The 22,842-nt window shown below is 43.5% G+C and overlaps 1 protein-coding gene across 1 annotated transcript in view; it reads left to right on the forward strand.

Annotated features, from left to right (window-relative positions):
- Positions 1-22,241, forward strand: part of LOC310771490 (XIAP-associated factor 1-like) — a gene marked incomplete at both ends in the record, with an annotated part of 38,981 nt that extends 16,740 nt beyond the window's left edge. Inside the window, 1 exon segment of the mRNA XM_083631914.1 lies at positions 22,133-22,241. Within this exon segment, the coding sequence (XP_083488040.1) occupies positions 22,133-22,241 (109 nt within the window).
- Positions 22,242-22,842: the final 601 nt, after the last annotated feature.

Raw genomic sequence — 22,842 nt, forward strand, 5'->3', positions numbered from 1 at the left:
AAGGGCCTTTCTGTGTGGATTTTGCATGTTCTCCCCGTGCCTCCCGGGGGTTTCCTTCATATAGGAACCCCCTTCACCAAAAACATGCAATATCCTGGTTGCAGTATCCTTCTCCTCTGGTCGTTAAGGGCGCCTGTTCAGAGGGAGGAGAACTGGTTGGACTAGCGTGAACCTCCCACGTGCTATGTCCTACCGGTGAAGCTTCCCCTGTCAGGTGAAAAGAAGCGGCTGGCTAACTGCCCATGTCTCGGAGGAAGCATGGAGCCAGTTTCGGCTCTCCCCAGATCGGCAGAGGGTGGAGTAGCAACCAGGATAAAGAAATTACGTTAGCACTAATGGGGGATAAAAAATCGGGGGGGAGGGGAATATAAAATAAAAACTTTGTTTGAGGATATCAACGTTATTCACTAGTCTAAAGATAGTTCTACCATCAAGAACATATAAAGCAAAACATTTTTTTATTTGCAGAAGTCATCATTGATATTTGGTGTTAGCTAACGTTAGGTAACGTTATTATTTTTAGCTAAAGTTAATGTTATCTGTCTCCACACTTCTGTCAACTGACATATGCATTTGCTTTTGAAAATAAACAGCGTATAACAGCAATATAATATAACAGTAATATAATAGCGAGTTGCTTTCCCTCCCAATGAAAGACAAAGCACACAATGTCCTATGAATGTGTCCTAAAATGTGACAAGCCTTGCAAGCCCACCGATACAATAAATCAAGGCAAATGGGACAGCTTACAATTAAAAGCCCAAGACTGGTCAGGACTTGATAAATTTGATGATGTTTACACCACCACCTCCTGGGAAGATGGGCCAACCAATCGGTACATGCATTCGTCATGTTATATTTATATTTAATCTTCAGTTATGCTTAAGCAAGCCAGACTGTTTATTTTCAAAAGCAAATGCATATGTCAGTTGACAGAAGTGTGGAGACAGATAACATTAACTTTAGCTAAAAATAATAACGTTACCTAACGTTAGCTAACACCAAATATCAATGATGACTTCTGCAAATAAAAATTGTTTTTGCTTTTGTTTTATATGTTCTTGATGGTAGAACTATCTTTAGACTAGTGAATAACGTTGATATCCTCAAACAAAGTGTCTTAAAGTGTGTAATGTTAACATTAGTTAGAGAAAAAGCGAGCTCGCGCAAGTGCTGACGCATGCTTCACAGACTGACTGAGCTAATCTGAAAATGCTTGACTGAAAAAGGGCCGTTGCCTACCAACAAGGTCAAGATTAAAAGTCCATACTCTTAACAAAAACTAAAACTTCACTGAAAAGGGACATTGCACAACAGGGATTAGGACTAGACAGTCAGCTGAGTTCAAAGACAAGTTTCCTTTACTGTGTGCTGATGAAATTTAGTAGCCTAGGATTCAGTTTTATTTTCAAAGTTAATTTCATTGTTTGTTTTGAGTTCACCTTTAAATTCAGCTCAAGCAACTAACCTTGCTAGCTTTGCATACAGAATACTATTTTATGTTAGGCTATAGTGCAAAATTGTTTTTGGTTCATTATGAAAATGTGATGGGATGAACTGGACACCATATTCTCAGTAGTCTACCCTATTTAATGGGAAACCGCAAATCAGCAACTGTTGTTTACACACAAACATTGACTTTATTGAATTCAAAAATCAAAATCAAAATTGGCAGCCATCTTGTATTTGAAGGTCAAAAATAGGTCAAATCATTATATAAACACCAAATATGTATTCCTTGACCAGAATAAGCTCTGAAACCATGTATTGTGCATCATTGTAGGTCAAAGCATTAAAAAGTTCATTTCCACAGCAGCCATTTTGGATTTTGGTCTCTCAACTATTTTCCCCGCCTTTTTTAAAAATACACCCCAGCTAAATTTGTTTATTAACCCTCCTAGATGACAAATCCATTGAGAAACGGACCTTCGCTCTCCACGGTCACGGAAGTGCCCCTGATGACCCTACTAATAATTTATTATCTACTAACCATGTACTTACTTTCTGGAGTTCATTACTAAGGATAAGTTCTACCTCCTTTTTCTCTTTGTGGGAGACCAGGAGAGCCGAGTCGTCCGCAAAGAGAAACAGGTCGCAGTCACATGCCGACTTCATATCATTTACATAAATAAGGAAAAAGAGTGGACCCAATATGCTCCCTTGGGGCACCCCGCACCGTAGGGGGAGAGGGGAGGACAGGGTACCGTTCACGTCGGTAACCTGCTCTCTTCCCTTTAAATAAGACCCCACCCATTTGAGGGAGGTGCCATTAAATCCCAAGGACCTGAGTTTGTACAGGAGGATATCATGGTTTACAGTATCGAATGCCTTCTGAAGGTCCAGATGAGACCATCCCACAGTATTTACCAGAGTCCACCTCTTGCCTTATGAAGTCGTTTAAATAGAGCAAGCAGGAGTCTGTTGAATGTGACTTCCTAAAGCCAGATTGAAATTCATACAGCAGACTATGCAATGATAGATAACTGTCTATCTGATCAAAAATCACTTTTTCGATTACTTTAGAGATTGAAGAAAGAATTGAAACAGGACGATAATTTCCTGGTTCCAGTTTGCTTCCTTTTTTGTATAACGGGGCTACTTTAGCAATTTTGAATTCACGAGGAATCTGGCCTTGTGTTATGGACATATTAATTATAAACGTAATACCTTGTAATTACCGGACTGTAAAAGGAAAGGTTACCGAATTATTTACTTTGATGTTAAATCTTTGTTGCTGAATTCCAGGTTCCAGGGTTGTGCTCCGAATTGGTGCCTTGGCCTGGAATACATCTCTCAATTCATCAAATGTGTCCCCCATTAATGCATTTTCAAAATATTCATTCATCCTGTCTCCTAAAGGGGGCTCAACAGAGTACTCATATTCCCGAATGATGCTCATTTTTGCAGTGGTTATTAATAAAATAATGTTAAAATGTTGTCCCGGCCCAGCCCCAAGTCCACTGCTGGAATCAAAGTCTGCTAGTCCCGTCCTCCCGCTTTGGTCCTTCCACTTTGGTCCTCCGGTTTCCTCTAGGGGACGAAGACACAGCCACCTGGTGTTTTTTGCAGTGACATTTTTTTGTAGTGTTTGCTGCTAATTCCATCTCAAGTTCATGCTCTTCCTTTTTGGCTTTAAGAATAGCTTCTTCTCTTTCCAGAGCTAGTTTCTTTTTCAGCATGTCAGCTCATGCCAGCAATGCCTTTTCACTTTCCAACTTGAACTTTGCAGAGACAACAGAAGACCTTGAACTTTTTGAATAGACACTCTTTGATTTACCAACACTTTTCTCTGGCAAATTGGACACAGGAGCTCCATCGATCCATTTTTCCACTTCATTCACAAATTCCTGGAAAGCTTCAGATTTGGGTTTGAGCCATTCAGCTTGATCAATTTCCGCTTCTTTCTCATCCTCTGTGGACAATAAATCTTTAACAAAGTCATTCAACTCCTGCATTTCTCTGCATAGTTTTAAAAACTCAGTTTCAATTTTAGATTTCACCAGTTGTACGTTACAAACGTTCTCCATCAACTCTATGATTTCATTTTTCTTTTTGGTTAATACACCTAACTTTGCACTCCTTGATGCTTTCAGTCGCTTGAGACTTTCTGCAAAAACAGAATCAATATATCTTCCCAAGTCCTCCACTTTGTCCCTTGACTCCATCTTGTCAGACTCCTTTTTGTCACTTAGTGGATCCATTGTTTCTCTTGACTCCATTTTGTCAGACCCAATTTTGTCACTTGGTAGATCCATTTTGTCAGACTCCATTTTGTCACTTGGCAAAGACATTTTATCATTTGGCAAAGACAACAAAACTCACCTTTTTGTATTTCACTTTATTGTTCTCTGACTTTGAACTTGCAGTGATTCCAACAACATTTGCATTTGTCTGAAGGCATTTTACACAGGCATTGAAATTTCCCACGACATTAGGTCTTTGAATGCACCATCGCAGTGACATAATTGCTGATGTCCATTCTGTCAGAGTGCTTTCATTCTCAGAATCACAAAACTGGAAGAAACAAAGTGCTTGTTGAAAACATCATAAATTGGTTATTTCCCAGAAACAACACCAGAGTCATGACAGATGATTGGGTGAAGAGGGAGCATGCATGATTTAGTGCGTTGTTTTCCAAAACTTTGCTGCATTATTGTAACTGTTATGGCATTAACAAAAATGATGCTTTGGCCTTTCTAATGGTCTTGATACATTTATTCCTCCATTGTCTAAAGGTCAGCCAATCAGTGGAAGACTTTGAGGTTGCTTTTGCCCAAGCTGCATCTCTTTCCCTTAACATTTCTGAGATCTCAGATGAGAACCAAGGGTTTGATTTGTCTTTTACCCTACATTTCTTCATCAGATTCCAGAGGAGTCTTACGACCGAAACGTTATTCTTCTTCTTTTTCTTTGACTTATTAAACTTGTAATTGCATGTGGAGACAGTGTGCGGGAGTTTATTCTTGTACTGTGTCGGGTTTTGCCCTTCTCCAACGCACCTGTTGAGCCTAGGTGTGCGAAAGCTTTTTTCCTTCACCCTACATTTCTTGAAACGAGCATGCTTGTTTGCCAATGAATTGAAGATATTGAATTTAGTAGGTTAGGGCTAAATAGGGATCTGGAATAGCATCCAACTTTGAGATGTCACTAAGATATAAGTCACAAAGAATTGCTTGTTCAACAAAATGTTTAAAATCTCTTTTCACAATGATATGTGGTGAAAATCTTTCTTGTCTGAGACCTCTAATACAGGAAATTGGACAATGATCACTGAAATCTAGAGTGTATTTATGTGGTCTGCTGCTTAGGATTATATCCATCAGAGAAGACCTTTCAGGATTCTTAGTGTCAGGCCGAGTTGGCATGGTAATGAGCTGAGTAAGATTTAAATCAATGCAATCATTGTTTAGCCCCTCAGAGGAGGAGCCAGTTAAGGTTAAGTTTACCCGTAAACAAAACTTCAGAGGTCCGTCTCATACACAGATAAAATATTCATCAGATTACCAAGTGCACTTAAAGCCAAACATTCTAATTGTTTTGGCAGGGACACCGAATGCAGCAGAGATACAGCAAAACAGTTTCTAGTAAAGATAGCAATCCCACCCCCTTTTGTGAGTCTATGACATCCATCCTACTGTATATTATACATTATAACCATTAAGTGCAATGACATCTTTAACTTCATCAGACAAACAGGTTGTCTGATAATATTAAAATATCTGGATTGGTTTGTTGGACCCAGATTCTAATTTGATCCACATTCATGTGTAAAAAGCCAAGCCTCCTGAATGGACGTTACTTGGCGTATCAAGTGAGGGCTTACTGGACGATAAAACTGGTATGTGAAGCTGGTAATTAACATAAATGAGGTTATTTTTGTTGACAGTCCTTCAGATAATTGCTCCTCTACTGTTTACATGTGGCTGTCTGTCGCTAATCCTGACGACATATTGAAAATATCATTAGATGGTCCAAGCCCGATAGAATAGGCCCAGGCGCGGACTGCATAATCGGGCACGTCGGGCAAATGCCCGGTGGCCTGGCCTGGCCTGGCCTGGCCTGCAAAAAAAGAAAAATGTTGGTGTGTGCCCGCAGTCAGGCCACTCACTGAACAGCAGGCCAGGCAGGCCACTGCTCATTTCTGGACTCTTGTGCTGGAGCCTTGAGTTTTGCATTGCTCAACACTTGGCTATATAGGCTATAGAGACTAAAACCATTGTTGGCCAAATTTTTCAGAAACAAAGGTTGGAGCTTGAGCAGAACACACTACCATGTGTTTAATGTTAGGGGCTTGCTTAAACAGGAAGATGTTTAATGAAACTAAGAATATGTTGATGTTTATTATTATTGTTATTATGACGTGTAGTTCTTAAGCCTGTGGAGAATAACGCAGTATGCACGATCTGATCACTCTTCCTTAAATAAAGTTTGCTGTGAAGCGTTTGTACAGAGGCATGTTTTTGGTTTTACTTCTTCATATTATACTTGCAGTTATCTAGGCAATGTTGATGTTTCTATTATTGTATCATAGCGTTAGCATTATATTCACTAAATCTGGCTTCAAACGACCCAAATTGGGCTTCAAACAGCCCACGTTTTTTTCTGTCGCCGACACACACGCGTTGGCCCGTATTGGCCTGGTCTGCTTGGTATAAATGCCCGGCCTGAATTAGGCTGGTTTCACACCGGCGACCCAAGCCTTGCCTATGCCTTGCCTTTACCCACGCTTTTAAATAGGCGTCCGTTTTAGTCAATGAGGCTGTGTACACCGGCCGCCTGAGCGTGAACCCTGCGTGTACCCACGCCTTGCCTGTGCCTTGCCGATTTTATCGAATAGGCGAGAGTTCTATTTTCACGCCGACAAGGCGCGTGCAGGCAGGCTTTTCTGTCAAGCCATGAAAGAAAAACGCGACAATATCCGTGGGAACTGGCAAAGTCAACTGAATTTCAAAATAAAATGGAGTTTCTACAACAGTATTGAGCAGAGAGAGAGAGCGAGAGAGAGATTGACGGGTGGCTATCACGTGGGGCTTTCTCCCTGTCGGCAAACAAATCTTCATGAGAGAGAATAGCGACCGAAGAAGCAAGATGGACAATGTTGTTGTGCCAGCACATATTCTTGCAAGATCACCTCTCTAAAATGTCCGACTATAGTCAGACCTGGTTATACATATCCAGCATCAATAGAACATTAAATATATCAGATTTATTTTACCTAGAGGCTACCCATGACAATTCTGGACAACACGTGAAAAAATACAGTCGGGAGAGAGGAGAGGCGCTTGTGACTCGGCTCCAGGTTCGGCGTGCAAAAGGCGTGCGGTGTGATCGCAAAAGCGTGTAACAGGTTCACGCCCAGCTCGGCGTAGGCGTGGGTTGAGGCAAGGCAAGGCGTGGGTCGTCGGTGTGAAACCAGCCTTATGATCCCAGGCCCCGAAATGCGCTTTACACTGAAGAGGCGTGGCGCAGTGCCAGAATAGGCCAGAAGCCTAACGCTATCTTCCCCCCTGGCGTTAATTTAGCGCTTAGCGCTTTTCAAAACAAGGCCTTATTCAGTGCGCCGGCTATATTACTGTGCGTAATTGCGCGGAGCTCTCCTCTGCCATCTCACTCTCTCTCCCCCTCTCTCTCTCTCACTCACTTATTGCTTGTCGTGTCTCTTGTTGTTTTTGCACTCATATGCCCTGTTATATTTGTACTATGTTGTAAACGGAGTCCACAGCACAAGAATTTCACACGTGATACTTGTACCATGGAGTGACAATAAAAATCTTGAATCTTGAATCCCTCTCTCTCGCGTGTCAGACAGGCACAATGACCGATGAAAAAGAAAGTTGTTATACCGTAGTTTTGAGCCCCTGTCATTCAGAGGCTGTTGCATCATCCTACCTGTGCGCTCCCCTACCAAAGCCACACATGTGAAATCTCCCAGCATGCATTGAGGCTAATACATTTCGACAAGAAATAGCAACCAAATCAGCCTAAATAGGCTAAGTGGTAGATATAAATAATATGTATGTTAACACAAGATGCAATTCTGAAACATTTCAATATTGGACAAAATAAAACATAAAAATGAAAACACAACCCTACGTGAAACATATATGTAATCCAGGTGGTATATACTGTATATCCCTCGCAAAGTTAACGTGATATAGATGAGTGATAGCCGTAACATGGTTCTACTGTGATGTCCGCTCCAATAAGACTTGGCTTACTTCACATGTATTTTTACAATAAAAACACATTTATGCAATGACTTTACATAATGTAGGCTGTATTTATGTGCATCATTTAGCCTGTGCAACAGGTCGTCTACAAGTTATAAAACTACCTGCCCTGAATGAGCCGAGTGGGGGTGCTTGTTCACTATTGTGAAAGTTATGTTTACAACATAAAGATCATGGAAATGGATGCTATCAGGGATGTCACCGATAGTTAATGTTCTATATTGTAGGCTACAGGGAGACCGCATCAGCCCTGCTGAACAGATCTGTATTTGCCTGGCTGTAGGTTGAATTGTTTTATTCAGGCTATGATCTGTGATGTGCTGAGATATCCAAATTGGCATGAAGTCAAAACCCGGACATGGATCGAAGCTTCGAAAGGAAGAATGTCATTGAGTAACTGCAGTTCACCAATGAGCACAGTTGTGAATAATTCTACGCTTAAAAGGCGTGGTAATAATGCTTAAGGCCGTGTGTAGCACCGACATGAAAATATCGAGCGCGCCAGTCCACGCCCACTAATATGCACTGCGCCTGGCGCTAATTTAAGGCCGTTGCAACGATAGAGCCGGTAGTGTACGAGGTGGAACTATTGTAGGGACTAGACCGGAGGAACGTCAAACTCCAACACACTCATCAGGACTGGACAGCAGGCTGGGCACTTTGTGATGACGTGATCTACAGGTGGTCAGCAGAGCACGAGGATTGTAGATGCTGATATGTTAGGTTTTTAGATAGCCAGAAGTGCACGTTGTGGGTGTCACATTCTGATGAGAGCCAATCTAATCAGCTCATCCTTTAGTTCAAGTAGACGTTTGAGCCAAATTCAAAGAAATTCCATTGTTCGGCGTTCCTGAGATATCGCGTTAACAGACTTGAAAATGGCGTTCGTGAGGTCACAGTGACCTTGACCTTTGACCACCAAAATCGAATTGTGAAGAGTGCACGTTTGAGGCAAATTTGAAGAAATTCCATCAAGGCGTTCCTGAGATATCACGTTATTCGTTAACGTTAACGTTAAGGGGGTACGCTGGTGCAGTGGTAAGCGCTGTCGCCTCACAGCTCGAAGGTCCTGGGTTCGATTCCCACCTGGGACGCTGTGGGCGCTGGAGTTGTGACCCCCCCATATCTTCAGTGCCTACTGCCCAGGTGGGCTATCTCGTTGAAACGGCCTTTCTGTGTGGAGTTTGCATGTTCTCCCCGTACCCCCCATGGGGTTCCTCCGTAAATAACCCCCCACTAAAAACATGCAGAAGATCGTCATCCGACCAGTGACGACAACATCTGAAGTTAGTCCAATGATGGTCCAATGAAGGTCCCCGGGCGCTGGAAAGAAATAGCGACCACTGCTCCCGGCCTGCCCCCTGGAGGAAAGGACAAGCCTGGATGGGTCAAATGCAGAGGACATATTTCACCGGCCACCGTCAGCATGAGTGTGTGTAGTGGCCGCATGCATGTGTTGTAGTGTGTTTGTGTGACAATAAAGACGGGCTGCCGTCTGAAATCGTTTTTAACGAACATCAGACGGACAACCCAAAAATATAATGCCTCCGACCCAGCTATCGCCGGCAGAGGCATAAACATGGTCTCACTACAATGAAATGGATACTATGGCCTATGGGGACTAACATCATCTCACATAAATACAATTGTTAAGTGAATCCACATGAGTCTCAGCTTTCCAGTCATACCTAATTTATGCAATTCCAAGACTGTTAGAGACTCCAGTATGCAGAAATGTTCAAATAAAATATGGGAAAATAACACATTCTGCATGCAAAAAAACCTGCATTGTTTTTGAAAAAGAAAAGGAAAAAAGCATGGGATTAGCATAATGTGGGCATCTTTGTTAAAACCTCTTCTAAAGCCACCTATTTCTGAAGAAAATGGTGAAAACGACATACCCAAACTAAGATGCTTACTGTGGCTGAACCGCTAGGGTTACAGACAACTGCCTGACCTTTTCTGAAAGGTAAGACTTTGAAGTTTCTGTTCCAAGTGTCAGAATGAATCTATGTGTTACTGACCCTGAGTAACACCAGCTCAAACACAGTGGTTGATTCTCGCCTAGAATAAAAAACACTTTTAGAGTCTAAACAGTTACCTGTGGTTGTTGTATTTATGGCTAGAAACCCAATGGAGACATAGCCACAGACCTTACCACATCCCAACTCAAAGAAGATAAAAAAATACCATAACATGAGTACCGTAATTTCCGCACTATAAGGCGCACCTGAGTATAAGCCGCAGCAGCAAAATTGCCTGTTTGTTACATATATAAGCCGCACCGGACTATAAGCCGCGGGTGTTTTGATGTTTAATTACCATATGTAAGGGTTCGTGCACAGAGGGGATTGTCGGGAAAGAGATGGCTGTTTGAGGAAGCTCCCATTTATTAACGTTTCAACAAAACAACATAACACAACACCACCTGTGTTTTTTTTTACAGTGCACACAGTGTCCGCGGTGTGGTGAAAAGAGGGCAAGAGAGGAAATTAAAACAGAAGTGGATTTATAGTTAGAAAGAGTGCTAAAGAAGAGAGAATTCCGTTTTTTATTTTTTTATTTTAGTTACTCACAGTACTATTGACCAGTCCAACTCAAAAGATATTCGGCAGTTTCACTTTGAGCTCTCGTTCCGCCGCTGTCCATCAATGGTTATGACGTGTCTCGCTGGGTACAGTACGCCAAAGCGATATCCATTGACTTTAACCTTTTCGATGATGCTGTTGTATGTTCGCGCGTTTCTGTTGCACCAACGCGGAGAGGTCCTGCCGGACGAAAAAGCGCGTACCCTCCCAGGTGAGGGGCTTCTTCCCCGCAGCCTGGAGGATGAGTTGACGGTCGGGCCAGCGGAGTAGGCGGATGAAGATGGCCCTCGGTGGCAGGCCGGGGTCTGGACGTGGCCGAGGCGCCCGGTGTGCCCTGTCCACCTCTGGTGGTTTCTCGCCTTCCTTCAGGTCCAGGATGTAACACAGGATTTTGCCAAGGAAAGCATCCATGTCACCAATCTCAGCTCCCTCTTTTACATTGATCAGGCGAATGTTATTTCTTTTACTCCTGCTGATTAAGTCATCAACCTGCGTGTGCAGGGTTTCGATTTGTTTTTGCATTTTATCCATTTTCGGACTCACTGTGTTGTTTTTGTCCTCCAGTGCGCTGATGCGCTTTTCCGCATTAGAAACTCTGTTCACGGTTGCCTTATTTTCTTTAGTGAGTGAGTGGATGGACTTCTGCACGTTTTCAAACTTGTTTTCAAGCTGCTCAAACCTCTGAGCGATGTCGGACTTAATCGATAGTGTTTCACGGAGTAAAAGTTTAGCCCAAGCCGGTGTATCTCCAGCCTCCAGCAGGTGAGTCATTTCCTCATTCATGGCGGTGATTGCTTCGTCTTTTTCTTTCTGCTTACTGGTTTTCAGTCTTGTGCTTCTTCCAGCAGACATTCGCCCCACTCTTTAAAGTTATTCAGTTGGTTCTGGTCACCTTATTCATTTTAGATCAGATCACTAAAACATATTGTTTGGTCTGGTGTAGCAGCTGTCTAGCTGAGCGCCATGTTCACCGTGCGATCACGTGATGCCGGTTGATTTCCGCCAAATGATGTGCAGATGAAGCTGTGTAACCTGTAAAATCCATAGATTTTGGAGGTCCCCGAGTGGCCGTTTGCTGAAAAAATCCATAGATAAGCCGCACCGTTATATAAGCCGCAGGGCCGAAAAATGGGGAAAAAGTCGCGGCTTATAGTGCGGAAATTACGGTATTTGGCAGTGGTTTTTTCAATGTTGTTTTGTCTGAGGTTGTTTTGTGTCATTCCAGGCAAATTAAACCTGGTAAATGTCCCACATTTTGGGATTTCACATTTCCTTTTATTTACTTATTCACAGACTAATTAAAGATGTTTAATGACGACTTTAATGTTCACTACTAAACAAAACCCCCTCTCAGCAGGAATTTGACGTCCTGTTTCCGTGAAGGCAGCATGAAGCTGCGCTGCAGAAAGCTGACAGAAACACTGAAGTAAAGCATATGGAAATGATAGCCGTCTCATCTAGTGTCATTGGTGTAAGCTGGCAGGTTTTAGAATGTTGCAGACCACATTCTTTTGCAGTAGTTTCAGGTTTCAAATCGTCTCGTTGTGAATCTTTGGTGCAAACTTGCCTTATGTAGGAAATACACTAGCAGACTTTGAAATCTTAACAGTGATTATGAAAAGACTGGGAGTTTACACTACATGACTGGTTCATTAACTCATTGAGTGCCAATGACGACTATCGTCGTCAATTCAAATAGTAACGTAGAGTGCCAATGACGACTAAAGTCGTCAATTGCGTTTTTTGACGGTGGGACGTGGATTAAAGCCAGATGCATCTCCTGTAAAAATATGGGCGATGTCGAATGTGTATAAGCTATTTTACGGACCCATTAGGTGGCCACAGTGCTCTCCAGATTAGAGAAAGGTGAGGAAAAAACAGAGAAGAAGTCATGGGGAAACGGAAACCGCATCGGTATGCATCGATATGCATGAAGCATAACGTTAGCTGTGCCTGTGAACAGCAGCCAATCTGCTGCCACAATTGAGCCCCTCCGTCTCCGCTGCGATAGCCCCTCCACATGATTAGTTGCCGACACCAGCGTCTTTCTGAAAAGTTACATTATTCTCAGCTGGAAGCGCTGGGAGCCGGCGATAAAAACGGCGGAACGCTGTGGAAAAGCTGCGACTCGCCTGACACACGCAGCAGAGCGAGCAGAGCCACCAGAGACACTCCCACGGAGGAGGAGTTTGCAGTTGAGGGGGGTGGGGGTGCTGTTTTATTGAAGGAAATTACTGTTCAGATGTTTCAGGTCAGAAAATATTAGCTTCAGAGTCAGTTATTTGCTTGAAATGCTTAATTTCACAAAAGGCTCATTATCTCAACTTCTAGATGGAAACGTCTGTTTTTGGTGAAATCAACCTATCTTCTCCGGCTGATAACTAAAGAACGGAAAATGATATCAATAAACTTTTTTTTGCTGATGATACAATAGTTCGTTCTTTGGGCATGTTCGGTGTTTACATCACACAATATTCTGTGGGCCTCGAGAAATCACTGAAAACGCTCTGAAAGGGCTGGCACTGGGAGCATCCGTTTTCCAAAAGTGGCTGGCACTCAATGAGTTAAGACTTTTTATCACGACTGAAAAACTCACTGAAATACATTACACGACTGGAATCACAGATCAAAATACACTACCCGCACTCAGCAAACTTGCGTCTTTCAAGTTATAAGACGGTGTCTTGAACCCACAACACAAATAACCAGCCAACTGACGTGACCACACTACCACACTAACCATAAGGAAGCTAGACATAATTTTAGTTTCAAAATAAAAGCGCCAATGTATTACTGCATGACACTACGGGTTAAAATTGACTTTTCGAAGCCACAACATTACGTTAATTTAAAACAGGTTTCTATGCGAATGTGTTCTTTATTTCCTCTTTGGTACTTGGGGTATTTCGGATCACACACACAACACGGTTGCAATGGTATACTTTTATTTTGAAATTCGTAACGGGAAGTTTCGGTTTTATTCTTTCTGACTTAACCGTGAGCAACCGGCATAGCGTCTTTGCTTCCTTCATTCACGTGTGCCTTGGTATCAGAAATATCTAGCCTATTGTATGAAGACTAGCGATATGACTGAGTCGGGTCGGTGAACAACTTTACACTACAAGAGAAATTCAAACATGTTTGATATAATCGTTGTGGCTCCGACTGACTCTGACTGGAGTCGGGAGGTAGTTTACACTTGACGATTAGAAATCTGTACCCATAATACACTAACAGATTTTGCTGCTAATTGGCACAACAACTGCCCACAACAACTGCAGACTACAGTCAACAAAGACAGACTGAGCCCAACTGGAAATCCTATGTAAAATCGGAGGGAAACTCTTGTAGTGTATTTTAGGTAAATTTTTTGATGTGAGATTCTATGAGGTACTTGCCGACAGTCAGTGTACTGCCAATTCGGAAAAATTAGACCCATCTGCGGGGGGGGGGGGGGGGGGGGGGGGCACTGCTCACGTGGCATAATCCAAGCCTCCACAATCCATGAGATGCCAAGTTGACTTGAGAAGATGTCATTTACACCCAGTTTTTAGCTGAAATATTCACCATGTACTGCTAGAACTGTTGAACGGCTCTGCTCTTCTTGCCGCACTTGGCTACAGTGAAGAACACATGTGAATATGATTTACAACTATTATCAAACATTTTACTGTAATATATGTGCAGATTTAGAAAACCTAACAATGTAGAATAGAATAAGCATTTGAACAAAATCAAATAAATGGAAGTTTCTATTTACATTTTAAATTGATTGAGTTGGAAGGTGAAACATGTACATTTAATAGTTAACAACCAGAACTGAATGCTTGGCTAAACTTTTCCCTGACATTCTGTTCAGAATTGATAACTGTTAATTCTGTGGGGGCAAGACGGTCTTTTTTTGCAACCCCCCCCCCCCCCCCCCCCCCCCGCCCCATATTTGTCACTGACAGTTACTGTATGATTTTTGGCCTTAAAGGACAATTCCGGTTTCTTACACCCTGGACCTTATTTCTAGCTTTAAATATGATGTTTAAGTCATCCTGACAAGTTTGGTTTGATATTATTTGCTGAAACTATCATTTGTTTTGAACTGCGACCTGAAAACGAGGTAAACAGGGCATGTGAAATGCCTGTATTTATGTCCTGTATATAGATTATTTTCTGACACACAGCGGCTCATATGCTTATTAGATTATAGAGGCGACGAAAATATGAGCTTTCTATTTACCTCCGTGCTACTGGCAGCCTGCTCTGTTTGCTGTCTGTCACATAAGCAACTTTCAGACATGAACTCCGGTTTAGGTGAGGGTTGCTTCCCACTGAGCCTGCCCCAGATGATACGTGAAGTGTACCCTTTCAGACATGAGGCATGTGGCTTTCATACATGTGGAGCACCCTTGTGAAAACTAACCACAGAGACTGAAGGAAGCGGGTGTGTGTGTGTGTGTGTGTGTGTGTGTGTGTAAAACTAACCACACAGCTGCACTTCACTATCTGAGCATGATAGCCTTAAGTGAATCGCATTGACATTCAACAAACTATCACGACATGCAGTCTGAAAACAAGTTGCTAAAAATAATGGGCGATAACTGCTTAACGTTCACGGCATATAATCATTTGTTCATAACGTTAGTAATTAATTAAACAACCCTACAACTCACGCCCAGATGCATCGATTTCCTCAAGTCTCAAGCACTACAAAGAAACAGGTCTTTGCTATGTTCAGTCCTAAAATGCGTCAAACCTACTAGAATTATACAGAATACAGGAATCTACACATTTTTACCTTCAAAATAAAATCAATGTTGTATTGCTTAGTAACAAGAAATCAGAACGGTCAACTCACTACGGGTTAAAATTGACTTTTCGAAGGGAGCAGATATTCTTCCAGTTTATCTCTGTTCTGTATCTTTTGGATAACACACACAAAAAAACATTACACGTGCATTTACTTCATTTAATTGCCATTATTGCGAAGGTTATACCCGGAAGTTTCCGTTTTATACTGCCTGACTTGACGTTACTTGGAATTTGCGGTCCTGCACGTGAATCTTCACAAACGCTGTGTAAACGTTAAATCAAAGGCATGAACGCAACCAGATCCAGATACCCTACCTAGCGATGTCCAATACTGGGAAGCGGGACAACCCTCGCATCCAAAAATGCTCATTAAATGTGTGTGCTGTGCGAAGAATGCAGAAATGAAATCAGATCAGAGCCATGAGCCTTTCAATCCAGCAACATGTAGCCTGTTGGCTGACGCACACGGAGCAGGTTTGAGCTTCTTGAAACGGCGGGGTCACCCCTATGTTCCCACAGCCCTATGCTCCCACATTTCTAAGATTTCAGCCCTATGTTCCCACAGCCCTATGTTCCCACATTTCTTAGATTTTTTGTTCTTCCAAAATAAGGCCCTGTGTTCCCACATTTCCCAACAATAGTCTTGTTGCACAACCACACCAGTCTCAAAGTTTTGTGTGCCTTTGATCATGCAAGAATACACATGATCATGAAAAAATACACAATATGACTAGCACTAGTTAGCAATTCATCCATATCAGATATGGCCCCAGCCCCCTAAACTACAAGAAGTGGTTTGCACTAGTTCTCAAAATGTTCCCACGTTTACTAAGATTTACTTACTCTTTGTCTGTGTGCATTTTTATTTTTATTTTATTGTATTAATGAAGAATCAAAAAGGCATTCACAATCCAACTTACACAATGCATCACTACGAATGACTGAGTAAGGTCAAAGAGACACAATGTGATCTAAACGTTTCGATGCAGAATGTTCCAATTTGCACCAAATTTGGTGAAGGCGTGTTGCGTGGAACACTTTTGTGTTGATCACGATCCGTCCATAGTTGTTTCTATTGAACAGTTTGAAAAACCAAATGCACAATTTCGTAAATACTACAGCACGGATTTTCACGATATTTGGTGGAGAGGTGTAGTTCCGACGACCCCCTTATATTTTGATCGTAATTCGCGGCCATGCCCCATTGGTGCTGAGTGGTCCACAGTGTTTGCTCAGATGGCTGCTATTCATGGAAGCTTGATCCCTGGAAACCGTGGAGGAAAGGTTTTAGTTGTTCAGAATTTCCGTTTCCACCGTCATGAAACGAGAGGAGAAAAGATCCATTGGCGTTGCTGGCGCCAGAACTGCAGAGCTAAAGTATACACAAACCTGCTGAATGATGAGGATGACGATCCAGTTATCGAAGTGATTGGGTTCCATGACCAGGACCATACCCACCCCCAGGACGAAGCCATGGTCAGCAGAGCTCGATTCCGTCAAGATGTTTTAGAACAAGTGAGGCAGGACCCAACTGTTCCAGTAAGACGGGTGTACAATGCAGAATTTGTTCGTCATCGTCGGGCAGTCCAAGGTGGAGGTGACAGACCACAAATACCTGGATTTCAGTCTATCCGTACTGCCATGCAGAGAGCCAGGTCTGAGGCAATGCCAGCCATCCCAGGTACTGTGGATGAAGTGGAGGTCAGAGGCGCATGGGCTGAAACATGGCCAAAATACACCAAACATGTATGTCGCGCAAAAAAACACGCTGCGCCTTTTAGATTCAATTATATTTAATGTAAACACTCACACCGGCCGTGGCATGTCAGCGTGCAACGCGCAGCACACGCGCTGCTCTATTTTACGCCACTGTTCTATTTTCGACGCGTTGCTGCTCTATAAAATAGTCAAGAAAGGGCTGTGGGAACATAGGGCCTAATTTTGAAAAAAATCTTAGAAATATGGGAACATAGGGCTGTGGGAACATAGGGCTGTGAGAACCTAGGGCTGTGGGAACATAGGGCTGTGGGAACATAGGGCTGTGAGAACCTAGGGCTGTGGGAACATAGGGCTGTGGGAACATAGGCACGCTCCCGAAACGGCATGATCTTTTTTTGCTTGCTCATTCACATCGACTATTTATATAAGAATAATCTGTCACCCTGGCTTTCTGTCTCTGTCCTCATGCACTCACTGAGCTGGCTACTTCACGGAGCTCTCGGGGGGGGGGGGGGGGGGGGGGATGCCACTAGGGCTGGAGGTACACTTACCTGCGGGTAGGAGGAGGATCGCATGGGACGCGCAGAGCTCACCAAAATGTGTTCACACATACACCACCATCCGGATGCCCTCTAGATTACTCCCGAATTCCAAGGCATGTCTGAAAGCTCCCGCCGTCTCCCCCACTGCTGCTTGTAATCCATATATGACGTTATTCCATACGGGTGGCCATCGAATTCAAATGAATCGTTTATATTCTCAAAAACAGATAAATATCTGCAATGTTTATCATGCTAAGCTAACAGCTAACTACAGTCAACCCTGCAAGTCACCCGGATGTGATCCTTCTTCTGTTCCACCGTAAAACCCATTGGCCCCTACCTTCCGACAGGCGCTATCCCCTAACGCTTCGTTCACACAGACAATCTATGCCTTGCCTTGCCTCAACCCACGCCTACGCCGAGCTGGGCGTGAACCTGTTACACGCTTTTGCGATCACACCGCACGCCGAACCTGGAGCCGAGTCACAAGCGCCTCTCCTCTCTCCCGACTGTATTTTTTCCACGTGTTGTCCAGAATTGTCATGGGTAGCCTCTAGGTAAAATAAATCAGATATAATTAATGTTCTATTGATGCTGGATATGTATAACCAGGTCTGACTATAGTCGGACATTTTAGAGAGGTGATCTTGCAAGAATATGTGCTGGCACAACAACGTTGTCCATCTTGCTTCTTCGGTCGCTATTCTCTCTCATGAAGATTTGTTTGCCGACGGGGAGAAAGCCCCACATGATAGCCACCCGTCAATCTCTCTGTCTCTCTGCTCAACATGTTGTAGCAACTTCATTTTATTTTGAAATTCAGTTGACTTTGCAATTTCCGACGGATATTGTGCGTTTTTCTTTCATGGCTTGACAGAAGAAGCCTGCCTGCACGCGCCTTGTCGGCTTCAAAATAGAACTCACGCCTATTCGATAAAATCGGCAAGGCACAGGCAAGGCGTGGGTACACGCAGGGTTCACGCTCAGGCGGCCGGTGTACACAGCCTCGTTGACTAAAACGGACGCCTATTAAAAAGCGTGGGTAAAGGCAAGGCATAGGCAAGGCTTGGGTCGTCGGTGTGAACCCAGCCTTAAACTTTGCCATAGTTTTTTTTGTCTCCAAAAGTTGTTTCTGGACTGGTGTTCAGTGATGAGTTCGTGTTCACCTGTTTCGCCAGGTGTTTTATGTACTGTGTTATATGGTGTTTGGTTGTTGGATGGAGCAGACTGTTTGAATCTGTGGCAGACTGATGGACCATAGCATTGTACTCTTGATCCACAAGCTTAAACATGTTTTTTCTGTCCACTGAAAGAAGGGAGTTTTGAAGAACTCCTCAAATGGTATTTTGGGGTTTGTGAGGGTGCCATGGCACTAGTCCGACATCTCACGAGTCTGAAAAATGACGCATTGGAGAGATGTCTCATAAGTCTGACAGCTCGTTAACCCGACAATGAAAATCTCACTAATCCGGCAGCTCGTTATCGAAAATAATGCGCTCTGACAGCAGCGAAAGTCACTGTTCTCATTCAGTGTAGACTGAAGCCTATGCTATAGCCTGATGACACGGATGTATAATTTATGATCCTGTCATGCCCCCTGCCTCCTAGTCTCTCTCTCTCTTTCTTTCTGTACGTGTGTGTGGTGTGTGTGATTGCAGGATTGGAGCCACTTGCATCCAGTTAGTCGCTCCAGTCTAAAAACTGTCTTTTAAGATTCTACAAATCCTGTTCTGTTCTGCCTACCTGTTCTAACCTGTTCCTGTCTCTGCTCAGATCACCATCGGACTTGACTCCAGCCTGCTCCTCTGCCAGCCAGCCAGCCTGGTGTGTTTGTGCCCTTATAGCTTAACTCAGTAACGTAGAGTGCCAAAGACGACTAAAGTCGTCAATTGCGTTTTTTGACGGTGGGACGTGGATCAAAGCCTCGTGCATCTCCTGTACAAATATTGTAGCTATTGGAGGTCTATAACCTATTTTACCGACCCAGTAGGTGGCGACAGTGCTCTCCAGATTACAGAAAGGTCCGGAAAACTACAGCAAAAAGCCGTGATCAAAGAGAAGCCGATGCATGCTGCAGCCAGAGCCATATAGATTGCTCTGTCTGCAGCTGAAGTCGGGCTGCGAACATCAGTCAATCCGCGCACACAACTGAGCGCCTCTGCCTCTGTCTGTCTGTCTGCATATAGTTTCTCCACACGATTACCCGCCAGAAAGGCAGCACCCGACGCCGAAGGGCCAAACCTATCCCTGCAGTCCCGTTTGGCATTTCCTTGTCGCGCTGGGAGACGGCCGGGAGCCGTCCGGCGCAAAAACGGAGGCTCCGAAAATAGACTGGGTGCGTGTGGGGAGGAGTTTGCAGCTGAGGCGGGGAGAGGGGGGTGGGGCGGGTGGGGCACGCAGGCTCCACAGAACTACACCACGTCACTACATCAGAAAATATTAGCTAGCGTCAGTGAATGTGCTTGAAATGCTGCATTTCACAAAAGGCTGAATATCTCAGCTTATAATTTGAAAACTGTCTTTTTGCTCAAAACAGCCTATCTTCTCCGGCTTATAACTAAAGAACGGAAAATGGGATCAATAAACTTTTTTTTGCAGATGATAGAAGAGAGTCTCCTCGTTCGGTGTTTACATAGTAATATCACACAATATTCTGTGGGCCTCGAGAAATCACTGAAAACGCTCTGAAACTCTGGCACTGGGAGCTTCCGTTCTCCAAAAGTGGCTGGCACTCAATGAGTTAATGACAATCTTAGCTGCTGAAAAATGCCTGTAACATAGGCTACCTCACCTGTGCGTAAAGCTGCCTGCGTCACACAGCCTGCGCTTCATATCATCCTCACAACCAATCTATTATCCATCTGACTGGTCATGATCTTCAATAACAGTCATAACAATTGATCAGAGTTCATTATCAGAGAGTCATGTTACTCTCACAGGCGGCGCTAATAATGTTCCCTAAATGATCAATGAAAAAAATCCTGTATTCTTGATGATTTCACTGTAGAAACTTGGAAACTGCATGGCTGGTGGATGCGTGCATGGAGAGAGGGCGGCACAGCACAGACCTTGCCAGTTTGTGATTTAATACACACACTCGCTCTCTCTCCCCCTCTCTGTGTGTGTGTGTGTGTGTGTGCACACCCTCCAAACTTCTACCTCAGCAGGTTTACTACATTATGTTCATGAGAGAAAGAATAAAACCAGCAGAGAAATTTGCCGTTTGCGCTGGAGTCAAAGCACATTACTTTCGGACTAACGAGCTGTCAGATTAGTGAGATTTTCGTTGTCGGGTTAACGAGCTGTCGGACTAATGAGATGTCTGTCCAATGCATCATTTTTCGGACTCGTGAGGTGTCGGACTAGGGGGCAGTCCCCTTTGTGAGACCCTCGGAACTGTAAATCTTGTACACTTTGGATGAGCAATAACAGTATCTGACTTGTCCACCCTGATAGAAAAAGTGAATCACCTTCGTAGCGAGACTTGGGTTGGCCACAGGAGAGGCATGTCTGAGGTGGCTGTTGCAGCTGCTGCTTCTCCAAGCTGGTGTGGACCATCTTCTCAACAGCAGGAGCAGCCTGTGCTTGGGGATTTGTGATGCAGGGGGCAGAAGTGTGACTGGGACACATGCAGCTTTAGTAGTGACAGTCATCTGTGGTGGAGGCAGGCCATGCTGTGGTAGAAGTAGGGATGAAATTATTACCGGTTTACTGATAAACCATGATCAAATTCCTGATGATAGTATTACTGTTTCAAATTTTAATGATCAATAAAACCAAAGTTTGATTACAGCGCTTTGAAAAAGACTGTAAATACTGTGTCACTGGCTCCCCTGGCCAGTGACACTTAGGAATCGACTAGGTGACAACCAAGTATAGTTTGGTGACAAGCTGGAGAGACAGTTGACGGTCGGAGAGACATCATCCGGTACGGGATGGGATCAGCACCTGATCCTGGCTCTCTCGTGAGGGAGGAATCCACAAACGCTACGGATTAGCCTCTTATAAATCTGTGCAAAGATCGGTGCGGCCTGGGGTCCTTCAGGCTAGAGCGAGGTGCTCGCCGCAGGCGAATGACGTGCAGCGCACAGGCCTTCTTGAGGCGTCCTCTCTGCCCTCTCAGGGTGACAACAACCTTGTCACCCTGATGAAGGCCTGTGTGCCGCAACACGTCGGTGCGTTTTAAATTCTTGCTACTATGCATTAGCCATACAATAAAGGCTTTTTAACTTTTTTCACCTACAAGAGTGCATTGGTTACTTCATTTTAGCTATGAAAATCATGTTGAGAGCACGTTTAGCGCGTCCTTACATAGAGAATGAATTGCAGAAGGACACCGTCTATATGGATGATGCAGGTAACCTGGTTGAAACTCCTCAGTGGGCTGGACACAGCGTTCATATAAGGCAAGCACAGCCGAGTTGAAATATATTGTCATGTCATGGTGTCTTTGGGTCATTTATAAACAAAATTAATTCTGTTCTTTTTCTGTTGATTTTTTTTGTACTGTTATTTTTACATTGAAGTCAACGGCGAGTGGCTTGTGTTTTCCCCCTAAAAGGGGCGCAGCGCCTTGACGTTTTGCAAAGTACCCAGATTTGCTGGTCTGGTCTATCCAGACGCAGGTTGCACGTCTGAGTTTTCTAAATAAAACTTGGTGAAATTATTACAGTGAATGTATTTCATCATTATCATTTTATTTTGGCCACTATAATCGTGATATGAAATGTTCTTACCCTTTCATCTCTAGGGGGAAGCAAAGCAGGCTCTTGTGGAGGCAGGGCATAGCTGTAGTGGAGGCAGGCCAGGCTGTGGTGGAGGCTTTTGGTCTGGTCCATAAAGATGACTTCTGCACATAAAACAAAATACATTGTATACTGTGTTTTGCATTCTAATGATAGCCTATGTTCCACATTGTGTTTTTGTTGAACACAGGGTTTCTTCACATTTTCAAATAAAAAAATTCCATGTTTTCCAGACCTTTATTTGTTTTAAAGATTACGTCTGGTGTTCAATGTGAGGGAGATAGACATCTTGCCCCTGCTACCTAGGTTATATCAGTATAGATGAAGATTGTTCTTCACAGGCAGATATATCAGAATGTGTGTGTGTGTGTGTGTCTAAGTAGATAATTACAAACCGTACAGTCTGCTATACTGTACAGTTTGTCTACTGTAAACAACCTAGGGCTTATGCTAATCAGATGATACTCTTAGTTACACAGAAAGGCAGACAAGCTAGCACTACAAACTGTACAGTCTGCTATACTGTACAGTTTGTATACTGTAAACAACCTAGGGCTTATGCTAATCAGATGATACTCTTAGTTACACAGAAAGGCAGACAAGCTAGCATTACAGTCAAGGGATACACCCTGCCTTTTCGAAACCCCCCCACTCCGAAGATCGACCTCCATTCTTCATAATGGAGGGGTTTCCCATTTTTTTTAAAGACACCGCT

The sequence above is a fragment of the Poromitra crassiceps genome (genome assembly GCF_964638095.1).
Source record: "Poromitra crassiceps genome assembly, chromosome: 2".
Taxonomy (NCBI): Eukaryota; Metazoa; Chordata; class Actinopteri; order Beryciformes; family Melamphaidae; genus Poromitra; species Poromitra crassiceps.